This window comes from Mastigoproctus giganteus, chromosome 10 (assembly GCF_048544385.1).
Source record: "Mastigoproctus giganteus isolate SK-2022 chromosome 10, ASM4854438v1, whole genome shotgun sequence".
NCBI classification, from domain to species: domain Eukaryota; kingdom Metazoa; phylum Arthropoda; class Arachnida; order Uropygi; family Thelyphonidae; genus Mastigoproctus; species Mastigoproctus giganteus.
In genome coordinates, this window is record NC_143584.1 from 10397916 (window position 1) to 10425567 (window position 27652).

Here is a 27652-nt window from a genome sequence, read left to right on the forward strand (position 1 = left end):
CAATCGTAGGGTAATCTCCAGTGCTGCGATCTCTTGCCCCGATTAAACGGCATGTTGTCCCAATTAAGCGAAGTAAACCCTGGCTATTTTCTCAATTGGTTTCTGTTTTTTAAGATTTGCCCAAAATAAATGGCCTAAAATAAATAAATGGCTGCCCCGATTAACCGGTGGCCCAAATAACCAGAATCCACTGTATATATATATATATATATATATATATCCAAGTATGAAAAAGCAAATAGTAAATGATATAATAAATATAAATATTATAATAAATATTAAAATGTCACGTAACCAATTAATGCCATCTAAGACGATTAAACATTACATCGGTCTGTATAAATATGAATATGAGTTAAGTTAATAGTGGTAAGAGTTTTTAAAGGTAAAATATGATATACTAGCTTATCAGGTAAACCAAAAACCATATCGGGTACCCAACGTGACCTGGAAAAAAATATAAATATATGCCATGACATAAGCAATACATTATAAAAATATATAAAAAAATACCATTAAAATGTTAATTATGGCAATAAGATACATTGAAAGGGACTTTTTCGAGGGCTAACCCTTTCAATGTATCAACCATAATTAACGAGCTATCCATTTCTGTAGTCATCGTCCAGCATAACTATGTCCAAATATATGTAAAATAGTAAGATAGAGCCCAAAAGTAGTGACGAGAATAAAATTATGTTGATTAATCCCAAATTTAGCAGTAAGCTGGCAAGATGACTGTTAGCCCGACGGATAGCCAAAATTTAAATTTAAATTAGAGAATGAGCTATAATTATTATTAGGCATATATGCGTAGTTGATGGTAAATGCAGTCACGGTAGTCTAAGCAAAAGTAACAGTGGAAGCTAGCGCTAATAAAGGCGAACGGAAAAAGGTAGCAGGATAGATAGGTAGCAGGATTGAGATACTATATCTATCCTGCTACCTTTTTCCGTTCGCCTTTATTAGCGCTAGCTTCCACTGTTACTTTTGCTTAGACTACCGTGACTGCATTTACCATCAACTACGCACATATGCCTAATAATAATTATAGCTCATTCTCTAATTTAAATTTAAATTTTGGCTATCCGTCGGGCTAACAGTCATCTTGCCAGCTTACTGCTAAATTTGGGATTAATCAACATAATTTTATTCTCGTCACTACTTTTTGGCTCTATCTTACTATTTTACATATATTTGGACATAGTTATGCTGGACGATGACTACAGAAACGGATAGCTTGAAAAGGTTAGCCCTCGAAAAAGTCCCTTTCAATGTATCTTATTGCCATAATTAACATTTTAATGGTATTTTTTTATATATTTTTATAATGTATTGCTTATGTCGTGGCATATATTTATATATTTTTTCCAGGTCACGTTGGGTACCCGATATGGTTTTTGGTTTACCTGATAAGCTAGTATATCATATTTTACCTTTAAAAACTCTTACCACTATTAACTTAACTCATATTCATATATATATATATGAGTTAAGTTAATAATGGTAAGAGTTTTTTTTTTTTTTTTTTTAAATGTAAAATGTGATATACTAGCTTATCAGGTAAACCATAAACCCTGGCGGGTACCCAACGTGACCTGGAAAAAATCAATCTATGCCATGACATAAGCAAAAAAATTATAAACATATATAAAAGTACCATTAAAATGTTAGTTATGGCAATAAGATACATTGCAAGGTGACTACTTAGTATTTATTATAATATTTATATTTATTATAACATTTAATATTTGCTTTGTCATACTTGGAAATACAAAGGGGATTACCTGTGTTGTGACTCGTCTACCAGGAATTTTTCCTACATAGCTAGACATATACATCTGTTAACACTTCTTAGTATTAAATACAGGCTGTAATGTTGGCCTCTCAGACAGCCTTTTTTCCCTGTTTGGGGCTTCTGACGTTTACTGGAGAATTTTATATGTATGCGCACATCTTATATTTATACTATCATGAGTTTCTACACAAATAAGAATAACATAATACTACGTCGGTCGCGTAGAATAAACTGTACCGCGGATATCACTGGGGCTCTGGGTGATCCGACAAGTTCTTCTACTAGCCATTCAGCATCTAATGCTGCTGTCCAATTGAATCTATTCAGTGCCAATGCTGAGGCTCCTACTAACATAGCCTGCTATTCTAATGATCTTACCGAGATAGCAAATAATAATGTGGCGCTTACCGATATTGCCTGCGATGCTCCTGATACTACAGACGTCGTAACTTGCAATAAACATAATAGCAGCTATCTAAAATTTAATAGTTGTAACAATACACTTTGTCAGACCTGTCCTAACATGAGCAAGTATCATATTACTAATAACCTCGACGCTCCAGTTTTTTGCCATGCCAGTGGGGTGGTGTACCTCATTAATTGCAACTTATGTGAAGCTAAATACATAGGACAAACTGGAGGGGAGTTACACATTAGAATTAACGTGCATAGATCCCACATTAAAAACTTCGTTAATATTAAAGACATCGAACTACAGCACTTTTAAGTACACAGCTTTAGCAATACTACTATTACTATATTAGCTATTGAAAGTAACCACAAAACCAGACTAGAATCCGAAAATATCAATATATTAAAATATAAAACACTGTATCCTTATGGTCTTAATAATAAATTTAATGGAAATTGCTACACTAGCAATACTATAAACGATACTTGTATATATAGTCTGTTTCAAATAGTGAAAAGACCCAAATCTAACAGAATAGCCAAAACATACAATAAAAAAGCCCGCACACCAAATATAACTGACGATTTTAATGACATGTTAACATATTGGGACAAACCAATTATACATGTCAAACAGATTCATGATTTTATATTCGGGTTGAAACATAGTAAAATACGAGCTCTTGACACCATCAACTCTAACTATAGGCATAATAACTTACACCTTAACCTCCTTATTAAAGACATAATTAAATTTATTTTTAGTAATAAAAAAACAAAGGTTACATATGAATATATTAACATTAAATTCAGCCACGCATTATTCGATTATGTCTGCCTAGATAAAATCATTAACGCATATATAAGTGATTTACCTATTACCAATGCACTGTTACGCACCAGATTCAGCTATAATAAACCGTTTGGGCTTTTGGTCTGTAACTATAAAAAAGCAGCTACTAACCTCGTCAATAGTGATATTGAGGCGGATTGCTTTTGCCATCTACCGCAATATCAGACATATGTGGACGCACACCATAAACACATTATAACAGGAGATTTGAGCATTATAGACTATCCTGAGCTACGTGAGATTCTATCATTTGGTTTTAAATTTCGACCAAATACCGATATTAATATCTATGCCATCATTAAACAACTACACTCAGATATAATGAAGTTCAGCCTAAAGTTATCCTACAAATATAACATATCCTTGGAAGCCTTCCACAAGTGGCTTACACTCACCTTTCAGACCATCAAGAAACAGATAAAGTCCGCAAGTAAGAAACTATCACCTACTAAGGTTTTTAATATAGATGCTATTAAGCGTAAGCTTAAACTGATACAAAATAAGTTTATAATTACTACTATTGATAAAGCCTCTAATAACTACAGCATTATATGTAAAAAATTTTACACTACAGCATTACTAAATGAACTTAACAATAGTAGCACATACAAAATAGTAACGGATAAACGTAACGCTATTACTAAGAAAATACGTGCTTGGCATAAAAAATTAAAACTTACCAACCATACAACTACATACCCATACATATACTGTATACCTAAGTTTCATAAAAATCCGACAGGTTTTAGATTTATAACTTCGTGTAGGGATAGCTACGCTAAGATTCCGCATCGCAAACTAGTTAATTTACTTCAAATTATTTTTGATAGCATAGGTCATTCAAATATTATTCTCAATAATAGACCGGTATTGAATTACATCTATAGCAACACAAGCATTAATACGATAGAACATATCAATACGTTCGACTTTAATAACTTGTTTACTAGCATCCCACATAACAGCCTAAAAACTGTGTTTGGCCATTATTATGATAAATACAAAAATATTTTACCTTGTGAGAAACACTACTGGGATGACCTTTTCAACCTTTGTATCTTCAATAACTACATATTTAATGGCAGTAATCTTTATAGGCAACATACAGGTATACCGATGGGCGCATGTAGCTCATGCATTGTGGCAAATTTATACCTACACCACTTCGAATATAATTTTAAGCAAAATATGGTTCTATACAGATATATTGACGATTTGATAGTTTTTAATATGCCTGACTTCCTTACGGAAGCAATCAAATATTATCCGCCTGAATTAACATTAGAACGCACCAACACTAATAATTTCAAATCTGCTACCTTCCTGGACTTGGATATAAGGATAGATAACAATACCGTTCACACTAAACTGTATGATAAACGCAAAAATTTTCACTTTAATACTATTGACCTCACTAACTGGAACTCGAATATCTCAAAAAGGATACATCGCAATACTCTAATCGCGCAAAGCATCAGAAGAATACACATATGTAACCAGACAGATTATATTATAGATACACTCATTGAATTCAGATCCAAGCTTTTAGAAAATTACTTCCCACACCACATAATTACAAGATATATGTATAGAGCTATATTGATAGCAAACAACAAGGGGAATTATAACCTTAACGCACAGAGTATTATAGATAAAGTCCTATACAGGCGCTAATATAACATAGCCTTTGTAAAATTTTCGTAGGAGTTTCTTTGGCTTAGATAAATTTCGTTGGATATGTAAGTATGTAATTAGTAGGCACTGCCCATGGAGTAAGTTACATATAGCTTACTCGCATTAAAAACTTGTACCTATATTTGCTCCATGGGTAGGAACTTATTCTGTAAATTTCTATTATTACTTCGAGAGAGATACTTATTTGACGGCTTTTCTATGTGTAATACTATACAGTATATTAAATAACAGCAGAGGGCGCTGTATGTAATTATACTTATTTTATCACTTAACTTAACTTTTACATTTCCTAGGGGGGGCTGCTATCGGTAGTTATAAATGCTACACGGGCCATACGGTGGTAAGCATTCTAATTTTAATCTTAAAGCATTCTAACCAGGATACCTTACTATAAGGTTACATCCTATGTTAATTATTTTGCTTTTTCTTTGCTGTTTAACTTTCACTTTCTTATCCCTATCTTTTCATACCTCATGAACTATTAGAGTATTCGAGGGGGATTGAGGTACTATATCTATCCTTATACCTTTTTCCGTTCACCTTTGTTAGCTATAGCTCACACTGTTATTTTTGATTAGACTACCGTGACTGCATTTACCATCAACTACGCACATATGCCTAACAATAAATATAGCTCTTTCTATAATTTTAATTTAAATTTTGGCTATCCGTCGGGCTAACAGTCATCTTGCCAGTTTACTGCTAAATTTGGGATTAATTAACCATTTGGCTCTAACTTACTACAAATTTTATACTTTTGGCTCTAATTACTACAAATTTTATACTTTTGGCTCTAATTTAATATTATTTTACGTATATTTGGACATAGTTATGCTGGACGATGACTACAGAAACGGATAGCTCGTTAATTATGGTTTATACATTGTAAGGGTTAGCCCTTGAAAAAGTCCCTTGCAATGTATCTTATTGCCATAACTAACATTTTAATGGTACTTTTATATATGTTTATAATTTTTTTGCTTATGTCATGGCATAGATTGATTTTTTCCAGGTCACGTTGGGTACCCGCCAGGGTTTATGGTTTACCTGATAAGCTAGTATATCACATTTTACATTAAAAAAAAAAAAAAAAAAACTCTTACCATTATTAACTTAACTCATATTCATACAGACCGATGTAATGTTTAATCGTCCTAGATGGCATTAATTGGTTATGTGACTGCTTAGTATTTATTATAATATTTATATTTATTATAACATTTAATATTTGCTTTGTCATACTTGGAAATATATATATATATATATATATATATATATATATATATATATTGCTCCTGAGGGCATTTTTGAAGGAGGCTTATATTGGCAGGCATGTTTATGCATCTGCCAACCTTTAGAAAGTGGAAATAGGAAAATGTTTAATATAAATTGGCTTTCAGCCAGAAGTTGGAAACTGCATAAAGTCAGGGGTTGGCTAAAGAGGTTATAGCCTCTCATTGCATTTTAGAAATAAGTTTTAGCAAATTGATGAACTCCAGATTTTAATGTGGCATTAATTTTTATAGATTTACTGTATTTTTTGTGTACAGAAATACCAACTAAAATTTCGCTGCATAATAATTGCCTACATGATAAAAAAAAAAAAAATGGTATTCCTGTGGTAAAAATAAAAGCATTACTTGTGTTATTGTGGTAATGCTAGAGATAAATACTGTGTTTATTTTCCATAGTATTTACCTTTAGCATTATTTATTTTCAAAATTTCTCAATCTTAAAATTTAATTAGCATATTGCCAAACTACAAATGTTTTAAGGCTGAAAGCCACAAGCTGTGTTCAATGTACAAACTTTGTTTCTCTTGAAATTCAGCTATGAATTAATGCTGCTTTGCACAAAATAGTTTTATAGTCTGAATTTCTCAAAAGTTTGAGGCTTTCAGTCCTAAAGATTTTGTAGTCTAAAAATGACACACCTGGCATCTCTATGGTAAAGGTAAAAGCATTACTTGTGTTACTGGGGTAATGCTAAAGATAAATACTATGTTTAATTTCATAGTATTTACTTTTAGCATTATTTATTTCCAAAATTTCTTAATTTTAAATTGAATTAACATTAAATTTAATTAATGATAACGCAAAATTACAAAAGTTTTAGGGATGAAAGCTTCAAGCTGTGTTCAGTGTACAAACATTGTACAAATTTTCAGTTTATCTTGAAATGCAGCTATGAAGATGCTTTTGCACAAAATAATTTCAGTCTGAATTTCTCATAGCTTGAGGCTTTCAGTCCTAAAAATTTTGTAATCTGAAAACACACCCTCTGGCATCTCTCTTATTGTGTAAATTAGTCACAATTAGTTTGTCAGCTCTTATACTTAGGTACTCAACCACTCACTGATGATGAGAGGCCAAAAACCCTTAAAATGGTGCCATCTGGGAAGTGGTACTCAATAAAGAATAAGCAATGGTAGATTTTCTTTAATGGGAAAGTGTTATTTATTTAAAGTATAAGAGGAAGGCAACTCGTGAAGGATTTCACAATATCAGATATTATAATAATGATGCCTAATGTACAAAATGTCAGTTTTTTTAAATGTAGTTATGAACTACTTCTGCTTTTACACAAAATATAACAGTGATATTATCAAATCAATTTTTTTTAATTGAATACTCAATTTTATTGTTTATTGCATATAGCAGGCGCCTCCGTAGCCAGGTGGGAAGGAGCAGCAGTGCGTAGCACACACGCTTCTTGATTAGACCGGGGTTCGAACCTGTCACCACCAAATACGGAGGATGCGGAAAGGTCAGGGAATGACCACCGCATATCCCTGGAGCAATATGGCCTTAGTTGTTAATGCTCCTAAAAACCAAATAACAAAAAACAACATTGCATATAGCAATGTATACATCACATTCACATATTATGAGAGTAAAAGACTTATCTCATAACAGAGTTAACATAAATGAGAAATGCATTCCTTTTTCTGTTTTTTTCCTCCTTTTACCAAATATGGAACATTTGTGTGTGTTGTGTTTTTCTGAAATAACTGAACAGTTATTAATTAAGCAAACCCTTAGCCATTAATTATGAGAGCGTCCTTGGACTCAGGGGAAGTCTCCACGGACTGGAGATGTGCAAATGTATCCCTGATTCACAAAGGGAAATTGAGGGGTGACACAAGTAATTATAGACCAGTTAGTTTAACTTCTGTTCCAGGTAAAATAATGGAGTCACTGGTTTAAGATGCATTGCAGAATCATCTAGACAAGACTGCAGTAATAATTCAGACACAGCATGGGTTTGTTAACGGAAGTCTTGTCTGACAAATTTGATTGGATACTATGATGTGGTTACAGAGGAACTGGATGCAAAAAATAATTTTGATATCATATACTTGGATTTCAGGAAAGCTTTTTACACTGTTGTGCATGGAAGACTACTGTACAAATTGCCACAGAATGGTATTAAGGGTAAGTTGCTACAATGGATAAAAGGGTGGTTGAGTGGGAGAAGACAGAGGGTAGTAATCAATAGACACTGCTCTTTGCGGACTAATGTTATTAGTGGAGTCTCACAGGGTTCGGTGTTGGGCCCACTGTTGTTTTGTATATTTATCAATGATATTGATGAAGGTATATCAGGCTTTAGTGTTGAAGTTGGCAGGGTTGTTAATGACAGTAATGGCAGTGTGCTGCTGCAACAGGATCTAGAAAATTTCAGCAGATGGGGTGAGAAGTGGCAACTGAAGTTTAACATTGACAAATGCAAAGTACTGTATATGGGTAGAAGTAACCCCAGAGGAACGTACCAGTTGTGTGGTACTGCACTTAGGGTGGTAGAAAATGAAAAAGACCTGGGAGTAATTGTGCAGTCAGATATGAAGTTTTCTGAGCAATGCAGACACAATGATATACAGGAATTTTAGTAGCAGGTGAATTATCCCTTTGTATAAGGCGATGGTCAGGCGACGCCTTGAGTACTGTATACAGGTCTGGAGGCCTCATTTTAGGAAAGATGTAGATTTGCTTGAGCGTGTACAGAGAAGGGTAGAAAGATTGGTGAGAGGAATGAAGGGATCCTTTTATCAAGAGAGGGGCTTAAGTTCTGCAAATTGCAGCGGCTGGAGACTAGGCACCTGCGAGGTGATCTGGAGGTGTATGAGGCCTTGAATGGGTTGAACACGCTGAATTTTGATGGGATTCTTCCACTTGCTCAGATTACGAACCTAAGGGGGCCATAAATTCAAATTAAGGAAAGACATTGTAGAATAGATGTGTGGAAATTTGCCTTTAGCCAGCATTTGGTTAATTGTTGGAACAAACTTCCATCTGTTGTTGTGGAAGTTGATAGCTTAAATAAATTCAAGGAGGAACTGGACAAATGTTTAGAGGGAATGGATGTGTGAAATTGTTTTTTTTTTTGGCTGATGCTATATAAGCTCATATGCTTGCTTTCTTGCATCACATGCCTCTATTACTAATATTTCTTATTTCTATTATTATATTTTAATCATATGAAAAATTCACTTTTATCAAGTTGAATGTATGTGACTGAATTTTCATGTGGAAGTAAAACAGTTATTTGTGCCTTCTCTAGATTTAGTTCATTCATCACTAATTAATAAAATTATGAAATAGCAGTTGTACCTTATTCATAATTTATATCCAGTAATATACATTCTTTTCTTTTTTTTTTTTTTTTTTTTAATTAGGGAATACTTCCTGTGGAATACCTTGGAACTAGCTGGTCTTATAAAGCTGTTGCACTTCTCACTAATTCCCGTCAAGTGCTTGCACAATACCATTTAAAAATGAGGAGAAAACAACAGACCACATTGCCTATATTTTTTTGGAATTTTAGGTACTTGTCATTTTAGGTGCATGTCTCATGCATTTCAAAGAACATTTGGGATGCATGAGAGAAATGATCTTTTTTAAATTTTTAGGAATGTTTTTCAATATTCTTTAATCCTATAAATATATTTTTGCATAGTATTCATTTTAATATTCGTATATATTGATGGAATAATACATTTTTAGATATTATTGGATCCTCATTTGCCATACAGTTACTTTTGAGCAAAATGTACATATTGAGCTCTCAATGTGTACATTTTCAATAAGTTTACCTACAGAGTTAGATTACTTTAGTAATAATTCATTTTATGTTAATGATTGCATAGAAACATTTCTATTAAAGTAATTTTACAAATATTATTTTCATTTATTGTTTAGAAAGAGAAATTTGCAGATTTTTCTATATGCATTTGCAATATTAAACAATTCCAGATACATGTCATTTATGTAATTGTTAAAGCATTTAAGGTGACAGGTTCTGTGAGATACCATATAGTTTACAGACCACTTACAATAACTGGAACTTTCTGTTAATAAATAATCTTTGTCACTAATTATTTAAGTTGCATTTTGTGGTAATTCTGGGAAAGTCAAAGTATGTTTGGAAGAATGTTGCAACATTTTTCAAATAAACTCAAATGCTTAAATTTCATTGAAGGTAATTGTTTTGTGTAGCAATATGAATGCTGATTCTATTAATAATAATAGAAATATGTATTGTTTCTTTTCTTTAATTTAGAGAACTGGCTCCTCACAAACAGGTGAGTTAAACAAAATTTTTTTCTCAATTATTTTTTAAAATAATTAATGTGGAGTAGAAATCAAAATTTACATATGGAATGACAGAAAAATGTTTAGCATTTTTTTTGTCCACCTCAAATTAAATTTTTTTTCGTCTACAGTTAAATACTAGTTTTATATGTTGGTTAGCATTGTGCTGATATCAAAATGTAACATGAAAAGTTATGTGAGAATGTTTGATCATTAGAACATGGAAAAATAAGACAAATGTCTTATTTTTCCATTTGCGGTGAAAAACTTTTAAGCTAAATAATATAGAGTAACATTAATACAAAAACTGAGGGTGAAATGGCACAAATATCATTAACTGTCTTGTAAGCAATGTTGTAGAACCTCTCTATTTATTTCACTCGGTGATTCAGTTCTCTCAGTACCAGTTTAAAATTAGTGATTAATAACATTTCTGCCAAAGATGAGTAGCTGTAGTTATTGGACTAACTGGGTTTTTATTACTTTAAGTGTTGATGTTTTCAACTTTATATGCTCTGTTCAATATGATAGAATCAGTTATAAAGTTTTGTTAGCATAAGTGAATCAACTAATGAAACATGGAATAACCCCAGTTTATTTTATAATACTCACTGTCATGTTAATGAAGGTAATAATTTGTGCCATATTAATGAATGTGTTCATAAAAGCATATGAAAGGGGAGGAAAATAAGTTAAGTTTAAAGAAAATTTGTGAAAACAAAAAGTACACATTAGTCACAAATGTGACACCAGGGTGCAGATTTTTTCATTGACTTGTACATCGACGTTCACATTTTATGCCACATTGTTTGCCAATGTGTGAAATTAAAAGGGTGATAAAGAAATATAGGCTTACATAATGGAGGAATCCATCAGTTTCAATAAACTGATGTACAGGCATACCTCGGTTAACGTTACCTCTGATAACGAAGCCTCGATATAACGAAGTCCGCAATTTCAAGCCCCATTTAACATAAAACAATATTCCAATTTAAGGCCAACGCCCGACAATCATCCGCTTGGTGACTGACGGCGACTCGTTACGTATTCCCGAGTGCTCCCGAGCTGCGGGCATGTCTGTTATAACAGTTTTGCGTGTCAATCGCGTAATTTAGTTGTTGTTTACATGACTGACGTTGTTTCAGTGTGGCGCATTGCAATAATTGACGTAGGTTCTTTATAGCATTACATAACGTAGATTTTGTAAATTTTAATAGAAATATTTTTGTTTTAGTTAATTAAAATGTCAGAATCAAAGAAAAGAAAAGCAATTTCTTTGGAAACTAAACTAAATATCGTACGACGTGTTAAAAGCGGCGAAAGAAAATCCGATGTGGCACATTCTTTAGGATTAGCGCAATCAACTTTAACAACCATACTAAGTCAATCAGAAAAAATAAAACAGTCTGCTCAGAATTGTACAGATGTTACAGCGGCAAAATTAACTTGCTTAAGGAATCCAATTTTAGAAAAAATGGAGAAAATGTTAAGTTTGTGGATAGATGATATGTCACAACGTCATATGCCTTTAAGTCAAATGGTGATTCAAGAAAAAGCATTATTTTTGTTTAATCACCTGAAATCTAAACAAACTGAAGAAATTACGGAAACCTTTGGGGCTTCTCGTGGTTGGTTCGAGAAATTTAAAAAACGGGCCAGGATTCATAGTGTAAAATTAACAGGAGAAGCTGCAAGTGCAGATGTTGAAGCTGCAAATAAGTTTCCAGAAAAACTAAAGGAAATAATTGAACGTGAAAATTTTCCACCAAATTTGGTGTTCAATGTTGACGAAAGCGGTTTGTTCTGGAAACGGCTACCAACAAAAAGCTTCATTTCTATTGAAGAAAAATCAGCTGCTGGATATAAAGCAGCCAAAGACCGTTTAACGTTACTCTTTGGATCAAATGCCTCTGGTGATTATAAATTAAAATTGCTATTAGTTTACCATTCAGAAAATCCGAGGGCGTTAAAAGGTAACATAAAAATGAATTTACCTGTAATATGGAAAGCAAATAGAAAAGCGTGGGTTACCAAGGAGTTATTTACTGATTGGTTTGTTAACCACTTTTGTCCTGGAGTAAAACGGTATTGTCAAAAAAACAACTTTGAAGAAAAAGCTCTTGTTGTTAGACAATGCTCCGGGACATCCTACTGATCTTAACACGTTGGACACATGCATTCCTGTCAAAGTTGTGTTTCTTCCAGCAAACACAACTTCCCTGATTCAACCATTGGATCAGGGAGTAATAGCATCATTTAAAGCTTATTATCTGCGTCGAACTTTAAGCAATTTAACTGAACTAGAGGATAAAGTGGAAATGACAGTTAAAACTTTTTGGAAAAACTACACCATTAAAAACGCAATTGAAAACATTGATAGTTCTTGGAAAGAAGTCACTAAGAAATGCTTAAATGGAGTTTGGCGCAAAATATGGCCAGAAGTTGTACTAGAAGAAGAAAATAACATCCAAGAAATTAGAAATGAAGTTATCCAGATGGCTCAATCAATAGGTTTCGAAAATGTCGATGAAGAGGATGTTAGAAATTTATTGAATGCAGAAGATGATGGTTTTTCAGTGGAAGATTTAGAAAACCTTGTTAGCAACGAAGACAAAGATAATGAAGGCGAAGTTAAAGAAGTTCCTGCCGAAAAAGTGTTAACAACCAAAGATTTAAAAAGGTGCTTAAATGACATTGAAAACGTTTTAAATTTTTTTAGTGAAAATGATCCCGATTTAGGAAGAAGTGTTATAGTTAAGCGATCAGTGTTAAATGCAATAACTCCGTATAGGCAATTGTTAAATGAAAGAGAAAAAAAGCATAAACAATCAACTTTAACCTCATATTTTAAAATGTGATTTCACTTTGTATGTAAGTTGACTGTTTATTTAATAAAACTTTTCTTTGTTCGAAAAAAAGCTTTTCATTTTCTTTACGTAGGAACGTATCCCTATTCTGGCCATAGTATTTTTACCTCTGAAAACGAAGTTTCGCTTAACGAAGTAATTTCGTGGAACGCATCCTATTCGTTAATCGAGGTATGCCTGTATTCCGTGACTTTACAATCACAACTCAAGTGAGGAAAATGAATGGGGGTTGAGACTGTTGAGACCAACAGTCTCAACCCCCATTCATTTCTTCAGGTTCACCTCTTGCAGATCCACTGCAAGAGGTGAACTTGAAGAAAGAAGTGCTTACAGCAGTGGGAGAATTGCCAAGCAGGGTATGGGGACTACTTTTAAGTAGGATTTTATGCAATATCTGGTGAGGGAAATTATTTTTTATTTTAAAATCACAGTCTGAGTACCATATCATAAACTGGCATATGCACACTGGAATATGCTGTACACAAATGCACCTTCTTGTGGTAATCTGTTCTAAGGCAGCTGCATATAAGTTGCACATATTGATTTTAAAAATGTTAAATTTGAGAAATGTAGCTTATTTTCAGGTGAACTTGGTACTTTTGCTATGTTTCATTTTTTAGTTAATTTTTTTTTTCTTTTTCTTTTTTTTTTTTTTTTTGATATTATCACAACCTTCAAAGAAATAACACCCATAGTTTTGAGGGTTCTTGCTGGTTCAGAAATTTTATTATTTTTTTTAGTTCTTTATTGTATGCATAAATGTTTACTTTATAAAGTAAATGTTAATTATTTTTTATGTAATGTTACTTATAAGATCAGTTGTTGCAAGACTGCATTGTATAAAATGAGTTTAAGTATGTGAAGAGTAGGGCTAAAAAACATTCAAATCATTATTTTAAAATAATATAGTAAAAATACTTATACTAAATTGTATAAGTATTTTTACTATATTATATTTACTATATTTACTATATTCATCAAGTTAGTATTTTCTTTAATATACATTGACGTATTAAAGAAAATTCTTTTCATAAGCATGATATTCATACACATGCTCTTAATTACAAATGGTATTTCAACATCCAGGAAGTTAAAAGAGGCAGTAAAAAAAAAGAAAGAAATTTTTGGCATATAAATCTAATAAATATTTATGAGAATATAAAAGTGTAACAGGACTGAGATATGTGAAAGATGCTAAAGAAAAGTCTTAGAAAGATTTTGGGAAAGATAGGGAAGAGAAGTATCAGGATAGTGAAAAAATGTTTTGATATTTAGATAGTATTCAAAATTTTCCCCTATTTCAAACTTTTCCTTCTCATCAGTGTTGTATTCAATTCCTTTTTTTTCCCTTTGTAAATCATTGAAGCATTTACTCATATACTTATGAAATATCTTTCTGTTCTGTTTTTACTTCATCCTTATCATGTCAGAACAATGAGAAAAATTCAGAACAGGGAGAAATAAGATTATTAAACTGCTGATAAGGTAGAAGTCATCACAGAGGAGAAGAATATTTCAGAAGTAGGGAGTAAATACTTTAATGGGTTGCTAAACAAAGGAACTGAAGATGTCATTAAATAGGAGGAAAAGTTTGAATAGGAGAAATTTTGAAAACCATCTTTATTATTGAGGTAGAAAAGGTTATGGAAAAAAGGTTAGTATTGAGGTTATGGAAAAGCAGCACATATAGATGAAATTGGATTTCAAATTCTGAAAGCTGCAGGGATAATAGTGTCATGGTGGTTATATCATGTTATCCAGAAATAACATGATATAACCATTTTCCAAAGGATATTCCAGAAGATTGGAGTAATGCATTAATTGTACCAACATATAAAAAGAGAAATAAAACAATGGGGAAGTGACAGCAGATTTCACCTGGAAACATAGGTAACTAAATAATCAAACTTGGAACAAGCCAGTAATTTTTTGTATCTAGGAACAGTCTTTAATGAAGATGGAAAAATTAGACATGGAAATAAATAAAGCAGGAGGTGTAGGAAACCAATTAAGTAAATTTGTTTGGAATGAAAGAGAGTTTAACTAAAAGACAACATGAGCTATATGTAGTACAATTTTAAGTCTATTTTAATCCAGTACAACTGAAAGCTGGGTAAGAAATTAAAGGAAATAATTAAAAATTTGAATCATCAGGAATGATAGAAAAATAAATGGAACTAATAGATGTAAGCTGGGACAGAACCATGTTATAAACGTGTAAATTAAAAAAAAAAAAACCCAAAAAAACTTGAAGTAGCAAATATACAATTAAAGATAAGTGAAGCAAACTTAAGATAATATGGGCATTTATCCCATATTATCTTAATATGGGATAAATGCCCATGGGAGAATGAAGATTAGCTAAACAGATAATTGAAGCAAAAGCAAATGGTAACAGGCTCAAAGCCAGAGTAAGCCTGGCTAGTTTTAAAAAGAGGAAATAGGATTGCATGGAGAAAAATAGTGAATGGAAGAATGATAGTTAGTCTGATTTGTGCTATTGTAATGACCTATACATTCAGTGGGTATAGCATATTTAGATGACAGTGGTGAAAAAAATATGCTTGGCAAATAGCCTCAGGTTGATCTGCATTTGTTTCTGCATGAATTTTGGCATTCACCTTTTGATGCAATGAAGTTATCTGATTAAAAAGATTTTGTCCATTTTTAATATAACTTTAGATATGTAATAAGTGATGTTTTTAATAGACCTATTTTTTTTTTTTTTACAACTTAATTTGATAAAATTTAATGTCAGAATAGTTTTTCGTTAATGAGACAGTTCTGGTAAAAATTTTCTTTTTGGCTTGTAGGCAGAATTAATGAATATGATAGAAACATTGATGAAGCAGATGAGATATAGAGATGCTGTATGTGGTGAGATTTTTTATTTTATTAGTCCTTAGTTATTGATATATTATTTAACCAAATATTTGGAGTCTAAGAACAAGAATAAACTGGGAAATACTGTCTGTCCTTTATATGTAGTATCTCAAGAAAAAGATAAGAAAGAAAAAGAATAGTTTCTGAATACGAGCAGTGCTAAAATGGCTTGATTTGTTTCTGTCTGTTAGAAACATCTGAGAAAGAGAATCAGAAGCATTGCATCACAGATGCTATATTTTATACATTGAGATTACTGACACTTTCAGATATCTGCATATTAATTAATTTGTACAGGTAACCCTCATATAACACTGTAGTTAGGTTCCTATAAAATGTTGTGTTGTGCGAAACTGTGTTATACAGGACTATGAAAAAGTAGAAAAAGGGGTTACATTCCAAAAGCTAACAAAAATACACTATTTCATTAACAAAACTAACAAAAATACACTATTTCATTAACAAAACTAACAAAAATACACCATTCTAGATTTCACGTCTGCACTCTTTAAAGAATCAATAATCTGCATTTGTTTGTTTTTGCTTGATAAATCTTTGTGAATTTCATCGTATGGAACTAAGCATTTTTGAAGCTCCCTTTTGAACTTTGGACTCCTTTCATTCAAGAATCTGCATTCAAAAAATAAGATTCTAATTGCTCAGCTAAATTTATGCCTTCCTGTATGCTTTTTAGAAATAAATAAACCATGCAGTAAGAAATAAACCATACTTTTTAGTGTAAAATTTGGAAGTTTAGAATTTTCATGTGGGCTATCATCTCTTGAATTGATTTGGTTTTATCTCCAATGCCATTTCCACCAAATCCGCTTTGTCAGCTTCTCTTTCTACCAGTAATTCTTGAACGTCTTCAGTAATCATATCTTTTTTTATTTTTTAGGAGCGTATATTAGGAGCTCTGTGTATATTGTCCATAAATTGCATGTCCTGAGGTCGATTTTCTGTTTTGCTGGACAAAAAACCCAAGTTTCTGTAAGAAATAAACCATGCTACCTTCACCCGAGCCCAACTAACTCAGCCACGTTGTGAAAAAAAAAGACCCATAAAAATTCCTCCCATCATCGATGGGATTTTAACTCAGGTTTTTCCACCCCGTTTGGGGGGAGGGCAATTCTATCAACTGTGCTACCCACGAGGGCTTCAGTAGTCATATCATCAAAACCTTCACCTCCTACCGACGCAGCAAGTTCTACTATTGTACCACTTCTGTTTTCTGCCAGTTTGACCATATTTCCTGAATGAACTGACTCTGGCCATACATTTTTCCACACTTATTTAACATTGACATTTTTACTTCTTTCAGCAAAAAAGCTGATTCTGATTCAATCCACAATTGAGAAATGTTTCCATGCCTCCATTACTTCAGTAGATTTGGAATCAATTTTTCCAAAATCCATTGTAACGATTTTCTGATGTAATGAGTTTTGAAGGTGGATATAATGCCTTGAACTAATGGCTGAATGAAGGAAATTGTATTAACCTAGTACAACTGTGGTAGTAGGAACATAACTTCAACGTTTGGATGACTTATCTTTTGGATGGCCTGGTGTGCTATCCAATAGTAATAAAACTTTGAAATTAGATTTTTCTACAAGTTCAACAAGCACAAGTTCAATAGCACATAAAGTAACACGAGAATTTCCCAACAAAATAAAATACACAGATTTCTCAGTAATTTTTTTTTTTTGACTAGTGAGTCAACAGTGGGGATTCAAAAAGAGTGGAAATGTTGAAAAATTGCATCCAACATAATAGCAAGGTTTTCCCCACACAAAACTCAAACTTGCATACCGTGTTATGCAAGGTTTACTGAAATTCTCTAACCGTGTTATATATGTACAATGTTGTGTGAGGATTTCTGCAATTTTTCAATCGTGTTAGAGCGAAACCATGTTATACGGGGGTTGCCTGTACAGAACTTCTCTTATATTTCTTTTATCTAGTTTCAATGAGTGGCAGCTCGTTTTGCAAAGCTTGAGCTGCATAAATACTATTTAAATTTTTTTTTCAAAATCAAAACGCTCCAAAAATAACTTTGGTGGAAAAATTTGCATTTGTCATTGTGTTAAACAAGAACAGTTTAGAATCTTTATTATACAATTCTTCCCAGCTGTATGGGGACCTGACAACGTGTGTGTTATAATGCTTACCATGGTATATCAGTTCTCCCATGAGTAATGTGTAATATTTAATGCCAGTTCTTAGTTTAATTGTTACATCTAGAGTGCAGTATTGTTAGTAACTGTAGAAAATATTGGAGTTGATATCTGCTTACATGTCTGTAAAATATGAGTAAAATATAATAAGACAAATTAAATTAGTATGCAGATGGAAATTTTGTGTATTTGTGCATTGAATATGAATAATACATTATAGTAATACCATGAAAGATTTATATTATATAAAATGTAGGGCATTATTTTAAAAAGTTTAACATTTTAAGATATTTCATATTGTGCTTAAATGAAGAAACTAAATTTACTATATTCATTTTGTTTTTAAAGTTTGTAAAGTTACTTTTTTTAAAAATACATGATTTACTTCTTAGCAGAAAAGTTTTTTTTGCAAATTCATAGTTTTTAAAGATGCTAACCCTCTGTTAAAATCAGATGGATCAGATCTTCAATTAAGGTAAGGCAAGCGGGGACTTTTGGTCCAATCACATTAAAAACAGGGGCACAAAATAATTTAGGATTTTAAAAAAAAAAGTTCTTGTTTATACTCTGGCACGACCACCAGGTCAGTAGAGTTTACAATGAATCACCAATACAAACGTTAATCGTATTTAGCAGTCAAGGGCTTGAACCCCGGTCCACTCAAAGTGGCGCTTGCTACTGCATTCTCACTCCTGATCACTTGGCTAAATATTTATTGTTGCTTTTTAAATTTTTAAATACTGCAGAATGAGTGAGCATGACATGCATTTTGCATATTTCATCATTTAGTTTTTTAGCTTTTAATATTTGTGTGGCAGGGTTCCATGTGGGGGGTGCAGATCAGAGGATAGGATCATGTCCAGAGAGAAAGGTAAGCATTCAATTCCAGGGACTTTTATTCTTACTAATAGTTTGCCATGAGAAGACGACCTGATTAAAATATCTAACATTTAATGTTTTATTTTCAAATTCTAAATTGTCAGTTTAAAGCTGCACAAAGTTTCCAGAGTTAATCTATGTATTAATTTTACTGTAAGCACATCTGAGCAGTTATTCTCTTATTAAAAATTTTTTTCTGCTTTTTTTACAAGCAGAAAAGTTTCTTTCTTTCAATATTCAAATATTTTATATGAAATACCCTGGGAACTAGGAACCTGCCCATACCCTTTTCTCATAGGCCCTTTACCCTTGCTGATTGCAGATATTTTCCAACAGGCCCTTGCTTACTGCAGACATTTTCGGGATTGTAGCTCCCTGTGATTGGCGAGGTCCATTAAAATTTTTTTTTTTTTTTTTGATAAAATATTTGAATTTTCTTTTCAGATACAAGTTGGTCAGAAAGTGATTGAACTAGCTTTGAAAGGCTTGGACTACTATCAAAAGTATGATAGATTTGCTCTGAAGTGAGTAGTTTTGTGTTATGTGAAACATTCTGAATAGTACATTAATTAAAAATTTAGTGATTTGAAAATTTTTATAGCTATGAAATTCTTATTTGATTCACATTTAACCCTGTTATAGTCCACTTGAGTCTTTTAGACCCAGATCAAATTTCATTGATTTTGTGTTATAATTTCTACCCTTTCCACATGGCTGAAACTCTAGCTATCTTTCAACAAAAATGTTTTCATATTGAATCAAATATGAAGATGCTATTAAGATTTTTTAGTTTAATCTGGCATAAGAAAGGTGGGCATGGTCCTCACTAAACTTGCATTGGAATTTTTGAAGCATTAATGGTTTGCATGCTTACTGTAACAAATGAGATTAGCTAGTGTGTGTGTGGTAACCATACGTGGTTTGCTCAAATAAGGCGTCTGCATGCTCTTGCTTGTTCAGATTGGAAAAGAAAGAATGCTATAATAGTTTCTTTGTGCACAAAGAAAAATAAGTTTTCACTCCTCTCAAAGAATTGTTTTTCAAAAAAATTGTATTATTTCTTCGGTAGTATTGCATCTACTAACAAAAGTTCAAGGAAATTTATCTGTTGGCAGTTGTGTTATAAATTTACAAAAACTGATGTCAAATTGAAACTTTAGCTTTTGTGCAATAGAAAAAAGCATGCACTATTGAGCCGACTGGGCTAGCCGGGTGGGTAAAGTGCCTGCCTAGCAACCCAAAGGTCGCGGGTTTGAATCCCGCCTCGGGCTTGGATCAAGTACTGCAAAAACCTTGGGAGGTGCATTATCGCCACAGAAGCCGATGCGCCAACAACTACCAAAAAAAAAAAAAAATGCACTATTGATATGAATTGTTTTTGAAATTTGTATGGTTACACAATCTTTTTATTATATACCAATGAAACTTCTCCTAACGGACACCTCTCTTTAACGGACATCTCTCTACAACTTACATTTTCAAATTCCCCAACTCTATTGGTTTTAACGTATTTGCAGCTTCTGTCTAGCGGACATTCTCTGTAATGGACGCGGACAGGCAATCTGCACTGTTTTGTTTAGATTAGCACTTAATTCGATCTCCCCATAACGGACTGTGGGAGAGCTCACGGCCCTTTTTCTAGGAACTTTTCTTCCACGTATTGCCTCAATCGTGTGTTTATTTTCTATTTCCGATTCTCTGAATTTTATCAAGGTTTACGTTGCGGTTCTAAACCCTTTTTCAAGAATTTTAAGGCACGTGTAAAACTTCTGATGAATTCGGTGTGTGCAGGGGGGGCGGAATTTGGTTGGCCTTTCGTCTTTTGAGTTTCAGTTTTCAGTTTTGTTCAGTGTCGTGTGAAGAGCACAATGTCTTCTCGTAAACATTTAACTTTAAAAGATAAAGTCGAACTCATTAATGCGTATGATCGGCAAAAAAATAGTGTTCGCAATCTCGCTGCAAAATCGGGAAGATGCAGGTAAGCGACATCCTAAAGAAAAAAAAATGAACTGCTCAAACAATTTTGGCAACACGGAAATGATCAGGTTCAAAAATCATTCCCGAAAACTGTTGGACTTCAGATTGACAATGTATGAGTGGTTTCATCGCGCACGTGCTAAAAAAATTCCCATTAATGGGCCTATTATTAGGGAAAAGGCTTTGTAGGTTGCGAGATCTATGGGAGTAAATGAGTTCAAAGTTTCTGTGGGATGGCTAGACAAGTTCAAAACTCGGCTTAAAATTTCTTGGAAAACCATAAGTGGTGAAGGTGGAACTGTTGATACTGAGGTTGTAACAGAGTGGACCATTAAATTGGAAGATTTATGTCGTGATTTTGAAGCTAAGGATATTTACAACTGTGACGAAACAGGGTTGTTTTTTAAAGCTCTTCCTGAAAAAACAATGAGTCTAAAAAACGAAAAGTGCCAGGGTGGAAAAATTTCTAAGGAACGCTTGACTGTACTGTTGTGTACAAATATGCTGGGAGACTTTGAACAACCTCTTGTTATAGGAAAACCACAAAATCCTCGTTGTTTCAAGGGCATAAAGTTGAATCTTTTGAATGTTGACTGGAAGGATAATAAAAAAGCGTGGATGACACAAGATATCATGAGCGAATGGATAAGTCACTTTAACCAAAACATGATTCGTCAAAACAGAAAAATTATTCTTTTCATGGATAATGGCTGCATCTCACCCACACATTGAATTGTCCAACATTCAAATCGTTTGTCTGCCACCAAACACATCTGCAGAGTGTCAGCCCTTGGATCAAGGGATAATAAAAAATTTTAAACTTCACTACAGAAAACGTGTTGGAAGACATCTCATTGCAAACATGAACGATGTAACATGTGCGAGTGACCTTGCAAAGAAAATCAGCATCCTAGATGCGATTCAATGGATTTCCTCTTCAGTAAATGCAATTAGAAAACAAACTGTCGTGAACTGTTTTGTAAAGTCTGGCTTCTCAAACGCAAAAATTGAAGTTGTGAACAGCAATGTGGAGCACCAAGAAGAACAAGAACTTCAACATCTATTGATAATGTACGATACTTCAGCTACAAGTGACCCTGGCTACAAAGATATAGACTCGAACCTCACTACAGAAGATGGTGCTCTAGATATCAACGACATTATCATCGATATTGTTCAAGAAGTTCCTCATGAGGATGAAGAAATGGAAGGAGGTCATTCTGTCGAAGAACATATTAACGACGAACCACCGATGAAAATAGAAGAAGCACTCATACAAATCAATCGTTTAAAAATGTTTTTCACCGCTGAAGAAAATACTGAAGGACTTTTGATGGTTTCTTCACTCCAAACAAATGTTGAAAACAAAATTATCAGCCGGAAGAAGGTGCAGAAGAAAATAAGTGATTACTGTATGTATTTTTCTTAAGATAAAGTCATAATATGCATAGCACAATTGTATGTATATTATTTACAAAAATATTGTGCAAAATCTGTATATAATTTAATTTAATTTTACATTAAACGTTTAACGATTTTTCTTTATCACTTGTGTATGTAATTGTATATTATTTACAAAAATATTGTTCAAAATCTGTATATATTTTAATTTAATTTTACATTAAACGTTTAACGATTTTTCTTTCTTTTTTTTTTTCTCCCTTAGACTTCTTGTTAGCGAACACTTCTCTCTAACGGACAAATTTTCGTTCCCCATGGCTGTCCGTTAAAGGGAAGTTTCACTGTATATTTGACATAATAGCAAATTTCAAGGCAAATTTTGTATTGAAAGCTGCATTATAAACTTCTGAAATCCAGCATCAATTTGAAAAACAAAATGAAAAATATGATTTTTTTAAAAAAATAAATAATTTCACCTATTGATATGAAAATATGGTTGTGGGAACTAGACAGTATTAATAACCAGGGGGGAAAAATCAGAAATTTTCATAAATGCTAACATGATATCGAGTTTACTTTCTGGGTCTTTTAAACTGAAATAGACTACCAGTGTAACAATCACAGATGAGAGTATAAAAGGTTTATAAGTTGTATTTATTTATGTATTTAGGGAGTCTACCAATTTTGAAAATTCTGGGTTTGTTAGAATTTTATTTTGATTTTGGATATCCATGAGACATCCTGGAGAATTTATGAATTACGGGCTGTAGACACAGCCAGTAACTACAAAAGTTTCAGAATTTTGTTGAGTGCATTTATTAATTTGCAGACCCTTAAAGTATTTCTATGTGGATCTAGACAAAATATCTGTATATGGCTTCCTACAGAAGCGGCTTGAGAAAATATTGCAAATAGTGATGCTTGAAACAATTTGAGTCTTTATGTATTAAACTTAATTTGTGCAGTGTGTTACATTTTAGGAATCTCAGCAAATAGCAATAATTCATAATTTATAACAACAAAAAAAAAAAAAAAAAGCAAAGATAAAAAGCAATTATTTATGCACAAACCAAGAACAGTTAATTTCTGTGCATTTGCCATATTGCCCATTCATTTCTCCAATCAGTACATGGCAATAAACATAATATCCAGTGCATGGCAGTAAACATAATATCCAGTGTATGGCAGCAGACATAATATCAGAAATAGCTACTCAGTGCTTCAGCTCCATTCTTTTTTATATAAATACCTATATGAAATTTAAGAACAAAAAAAAAAATAATTGCTGCAGTTCTGTTGGTCTCTAATTTTAATGAAATTTGGAAAGGTCAAAAAATCAATGTAAAATAACCAAATATAAAACTTTTATGAAAACCCATCTGTTGGAAGTCAGATAACTATATGTAGATAGATGGACAAAGAAATAATAATTGCTGGAATTTTATTGATCTAATGAATGAAATTTGGGATGGTTTGATAAATCTTTCTAAATTAGCATTAGCAAAGGCACATTAGAAAGCAAGCTTATATAGCATCAGCCAAAAAAAAAAACAAAAAACCCACTTATTTCACCCATCCACTCGCTCCAAATGTTTGTCAAGTTCTGCCTTGAATCTATTTAAGCTATCAACTTCTACAACGACAAATGGAAGTTTGTTCCAGCAATCAACCACCCGCTGGCTAAAGGCAAACTTCCGCACATCTATCCTACAACCGTCTTTCCTCAATTTGAATTTTTGTCCTCTCAGGCGATTATTCTGAGCAAGAGGAAGAATCCCATCAGCATTGAGCATGCTCAAACCATTCAAGGCTTTATACACCTCAATCAGATCACCTCGCAGGTGCTTAGTCTCCAGACACTGTAATTTGCAAAACTTAAGCCTTTCTTCGTAAGAGCAACCCTTTGTTCCATTCATTAACCTTGTTGTACTATTCACTAATCTTCTCTGTACTCGTTCCAGCAACTCTACATCCTTAAAATGAGGCCTCCAGATCTGTATACAGTACTCAAGGTGTGGTCTGACCATTGGCTTATACAAGGGGATAATTACCTCCTTATCCCTGCTAGAAAAATTCCTGTATATCATTGACAAGACACCATGAGCTACTCTTGCTGACTGTCTGCACTGCTCAGAAAACTTCATATCTGCCTGCACAATTAAATGAGCCATGTGTAAAATTTTATGAAAATCCATCCACTCAGACTTGATAAATATCAAGTTATTACATATGGATGGACAGATATGGTGAAGACAGTAGGCTTTATTTATGCATATATATGCTAACACACCTAAAAATGATGTAGTGACTTTGCATATATTATGGTCCAAAACAGCTGTTTACTGACTGTTTCAACAGGTAATGGATTTAATGCAGTAGAACCCATGCGAAGAGTTGTCATAGAAATTTTGTAGATCCTTGACAAGTGTCACATTTATACATGTGTAAATTTAGACCTAACTTTGTTTAATAATTAGAAGCTATTGATAAAATTAGACGTGCATGAAGCTAATAATACCATAGGCTAAATATGTACCATAGGCTAGATATATAGATATAATTTGGTTTTTTATCACCTATTGTGTTACTAAAATGACTATAACAGGAACAGGTTTCTTATCTGTAAAGAAGAACTGGTGATATGTCAAGGTCAAAATAAGTATAAGCAGCAAGTGACTGCAGTTTTTTAATGGATTAAAGGTTGTCTTCCTTTGTACATTTTATGTACAAAGGAAGATCCTCTTTGTGATGCTAATATTACTATTTAATATTAAACAAATTAGATAGTATGAACCAGAGCTGTAATGCTCAGTACGTTCTACGTTGATATCAATATTTGTAAAATAATAAGAGAAGTTTACCTCAATATAGTAAGTAGAACACTTCTACGAATTACACTTTTACAAACTACAATATTAAACAAAGAAATTTAATACTATTGTGATTTTTTATTCATTCAAGTTAATTTTGCATCCATTCTTTATTTAAATAAAAATAGATTCTAATTTATAATTTATTATTTTATAATAATAATAATAAATAATTATTATTGTTATAATTTGTAATTTATTAAATGGATTTTAATTTAATTTATAAAATAATAAAGAAGAGGGCTTATACCATTTTTCTGATTGATGTACGTAATCAGGACTATCAATCAGAAATACTGTAAACCAATTTTTTCAGTCTTTTTGATTGATACTTCTGTTGAGTAACTATTTCTAATTGCAGTTTCTGAAATAAATCAGAAATAGCTACTCTGACTTGCATTATATTGAAGTTTTGGCTTAAAATCAGAAGAATTAGTATGCTACAAATTCTTTGGAGTAGGTAAATAGAAAAGCGGATTCATCTGCAGATCATATATGACTTTGAATTATTTAGAATATAATTCTAAATACTCACAAAATAATAAATATTTGTTTATTTTGATTACTGTATGTGTATATTTATATACCTATTTACTTCTTTTATTTTGTTTTCTCCAGTTGTAGTGTGTTCCTTGGATTTTTGGGATGGATGAATTATGTGGTTCACCTTATCATTAAAGAACATACCCAATTGACATATATTTCTCTTGAAAACCAGGATTCAGAAGAAACCTCTTCAGTTATTCCTAAAATAAAAATTGCATTAGGTTTTGGATTTCTGGTCATTTTAGTGTTATATTTTCTTTATGGTGAGTTGATATTATTTTAAAATAATTTTTAAGTCATCCTTTAGTAAATCATTAGCATGATTTATTAAGATATGCTGGAATTTGTTAAAACCACCTTGAAATTCCAGGTTGCTAAGAAACTAATAACCACAAATTTTCACACTTTTGATTAATAACATAAGGTACAAATTTCAATTTTTTTTTCATAGTGTTTATAACATATGCTACTTTTGACCAAAACTGCTATGCTGATCATGAAAATGACATGGAAAAAATTGTGGCTTGCACAGTTTTTATTTATTATTATTTATTGTCTTTTTTTATGCAAGGCATATGAGCATGCATACTCATATACTAAAAATTCAATAAAATTAAAATTATATTTTTTCTTTTTTACTATTTTACCTTCTTTTTGCAAAAACTAACAATAATAACCAATTATTGTTGAATCCTGCTTTCCTTGATGGTATTATTTCATTATATGTCAAACTTGGTTATATTGGCACTGATGGAACCACAGCATTCTTGACATTATAACTGAGTGATGTTATCACTGTTAACCCAATATCCCATGTTTCTATCACTGAGCTTATATTTAGTTTGGAAGAGAAGTTACAGTCTAATGGCATCCCATTCTTACTGAAGAAAAACATGTAGAATAAGTAGCTACTTATGTGGTCAAAGAAAATTGTAATGAATGCTTTTAGCAAATTAGAACTCAATTCTGAAGAAAGTGCCTGAAATCATTGAATTAATGGCTACATTTATTGGCATCTCAAGATCTTCAGTTTTCCAAAATGAATTGATATTACCAATTAGTTAACAAGTACTGTAGGATGATTTAAGAAAATCAGCAGTATGTAGAAAAGTCCATGCCTACTGTTTTTGCAATGAATATCCTACCATAAATTCCTTTCTAATATTTTTTAGAAATGTTAGATTAGAAATACTATTAGAAATGTCCATTTCTAATTGTATTTCTAACAATCCCTAATGAGTAACAGTACATCATTTACTGTGTGACTTTGGTTTTATAGTTTTATGTAGGTTCTGAGACAAACTATACAGTAGATTACTATTCAAAATAGAACACCAACAGTGAATGAATTTTATATATTATATAATAAAATATATACTGCTTTCCAGTTGACTGGAAATTTTGACCTTATAGCATAAATATTCAATTTTGAAACAACATTATAACCGAACTAAAATGGCACATTTATATGGAGATTTCTTTAAACTGACTTAATTGTGATGCCCTTACCAAGTTTTCATAATTTCCAAGATTGCTATAACCAATTTTGACTGTATTTTTATTCTGGTTGAACTTTTGCATCTAGTTGCAAATGTAAAATATATATTTTAAGAGACATCTGGCAATCTAAATTGTTATAGTTATGCAACAGTAATTTCACTAGTTGTTTGTAGTTTTCTTCCTTTTTATTTTCTAAAAAATATCTAA

The 27652-nt window shown here is 32.3% G+C and overlaps 1 protein-coding gene across 1 annotated transcript in view; it reads left to right on the forward strand.

The window, feature by feature from the left end:
* Nucleotides 1-27652, forward strand: part of LOC150078681 (GPI ethanolamine phosphate transferase 1-like) — a 132411-nt gene that overhangs the window by 34931 nt on the left and 69828 nt on the right. Inside the window, exons 8-12 of the mRNA XM_090383893.1 lie at nucleotides 9433-9581; nucleotides 10317-10338; nucleotides 16029-16085; nucleotides 19596-19675; nucleotides 26018-26208. Coding sequence (XP_090240019.1) covers nucleotides 9433-9581; nucleotides 10317-10338; nucleotides 16029-16085; nucleotides 19596-19675; nucleotides 26018-26208 — 499 coding nt within the window. The remainder of the gene's footprint in view (nucleotides 1-9432; nucleotides 9582-10316; nucleotides 10339-16028; nucleotides 16086-19595; nucleotides 19676-26017; nucleotides 26209-27652) is intronic.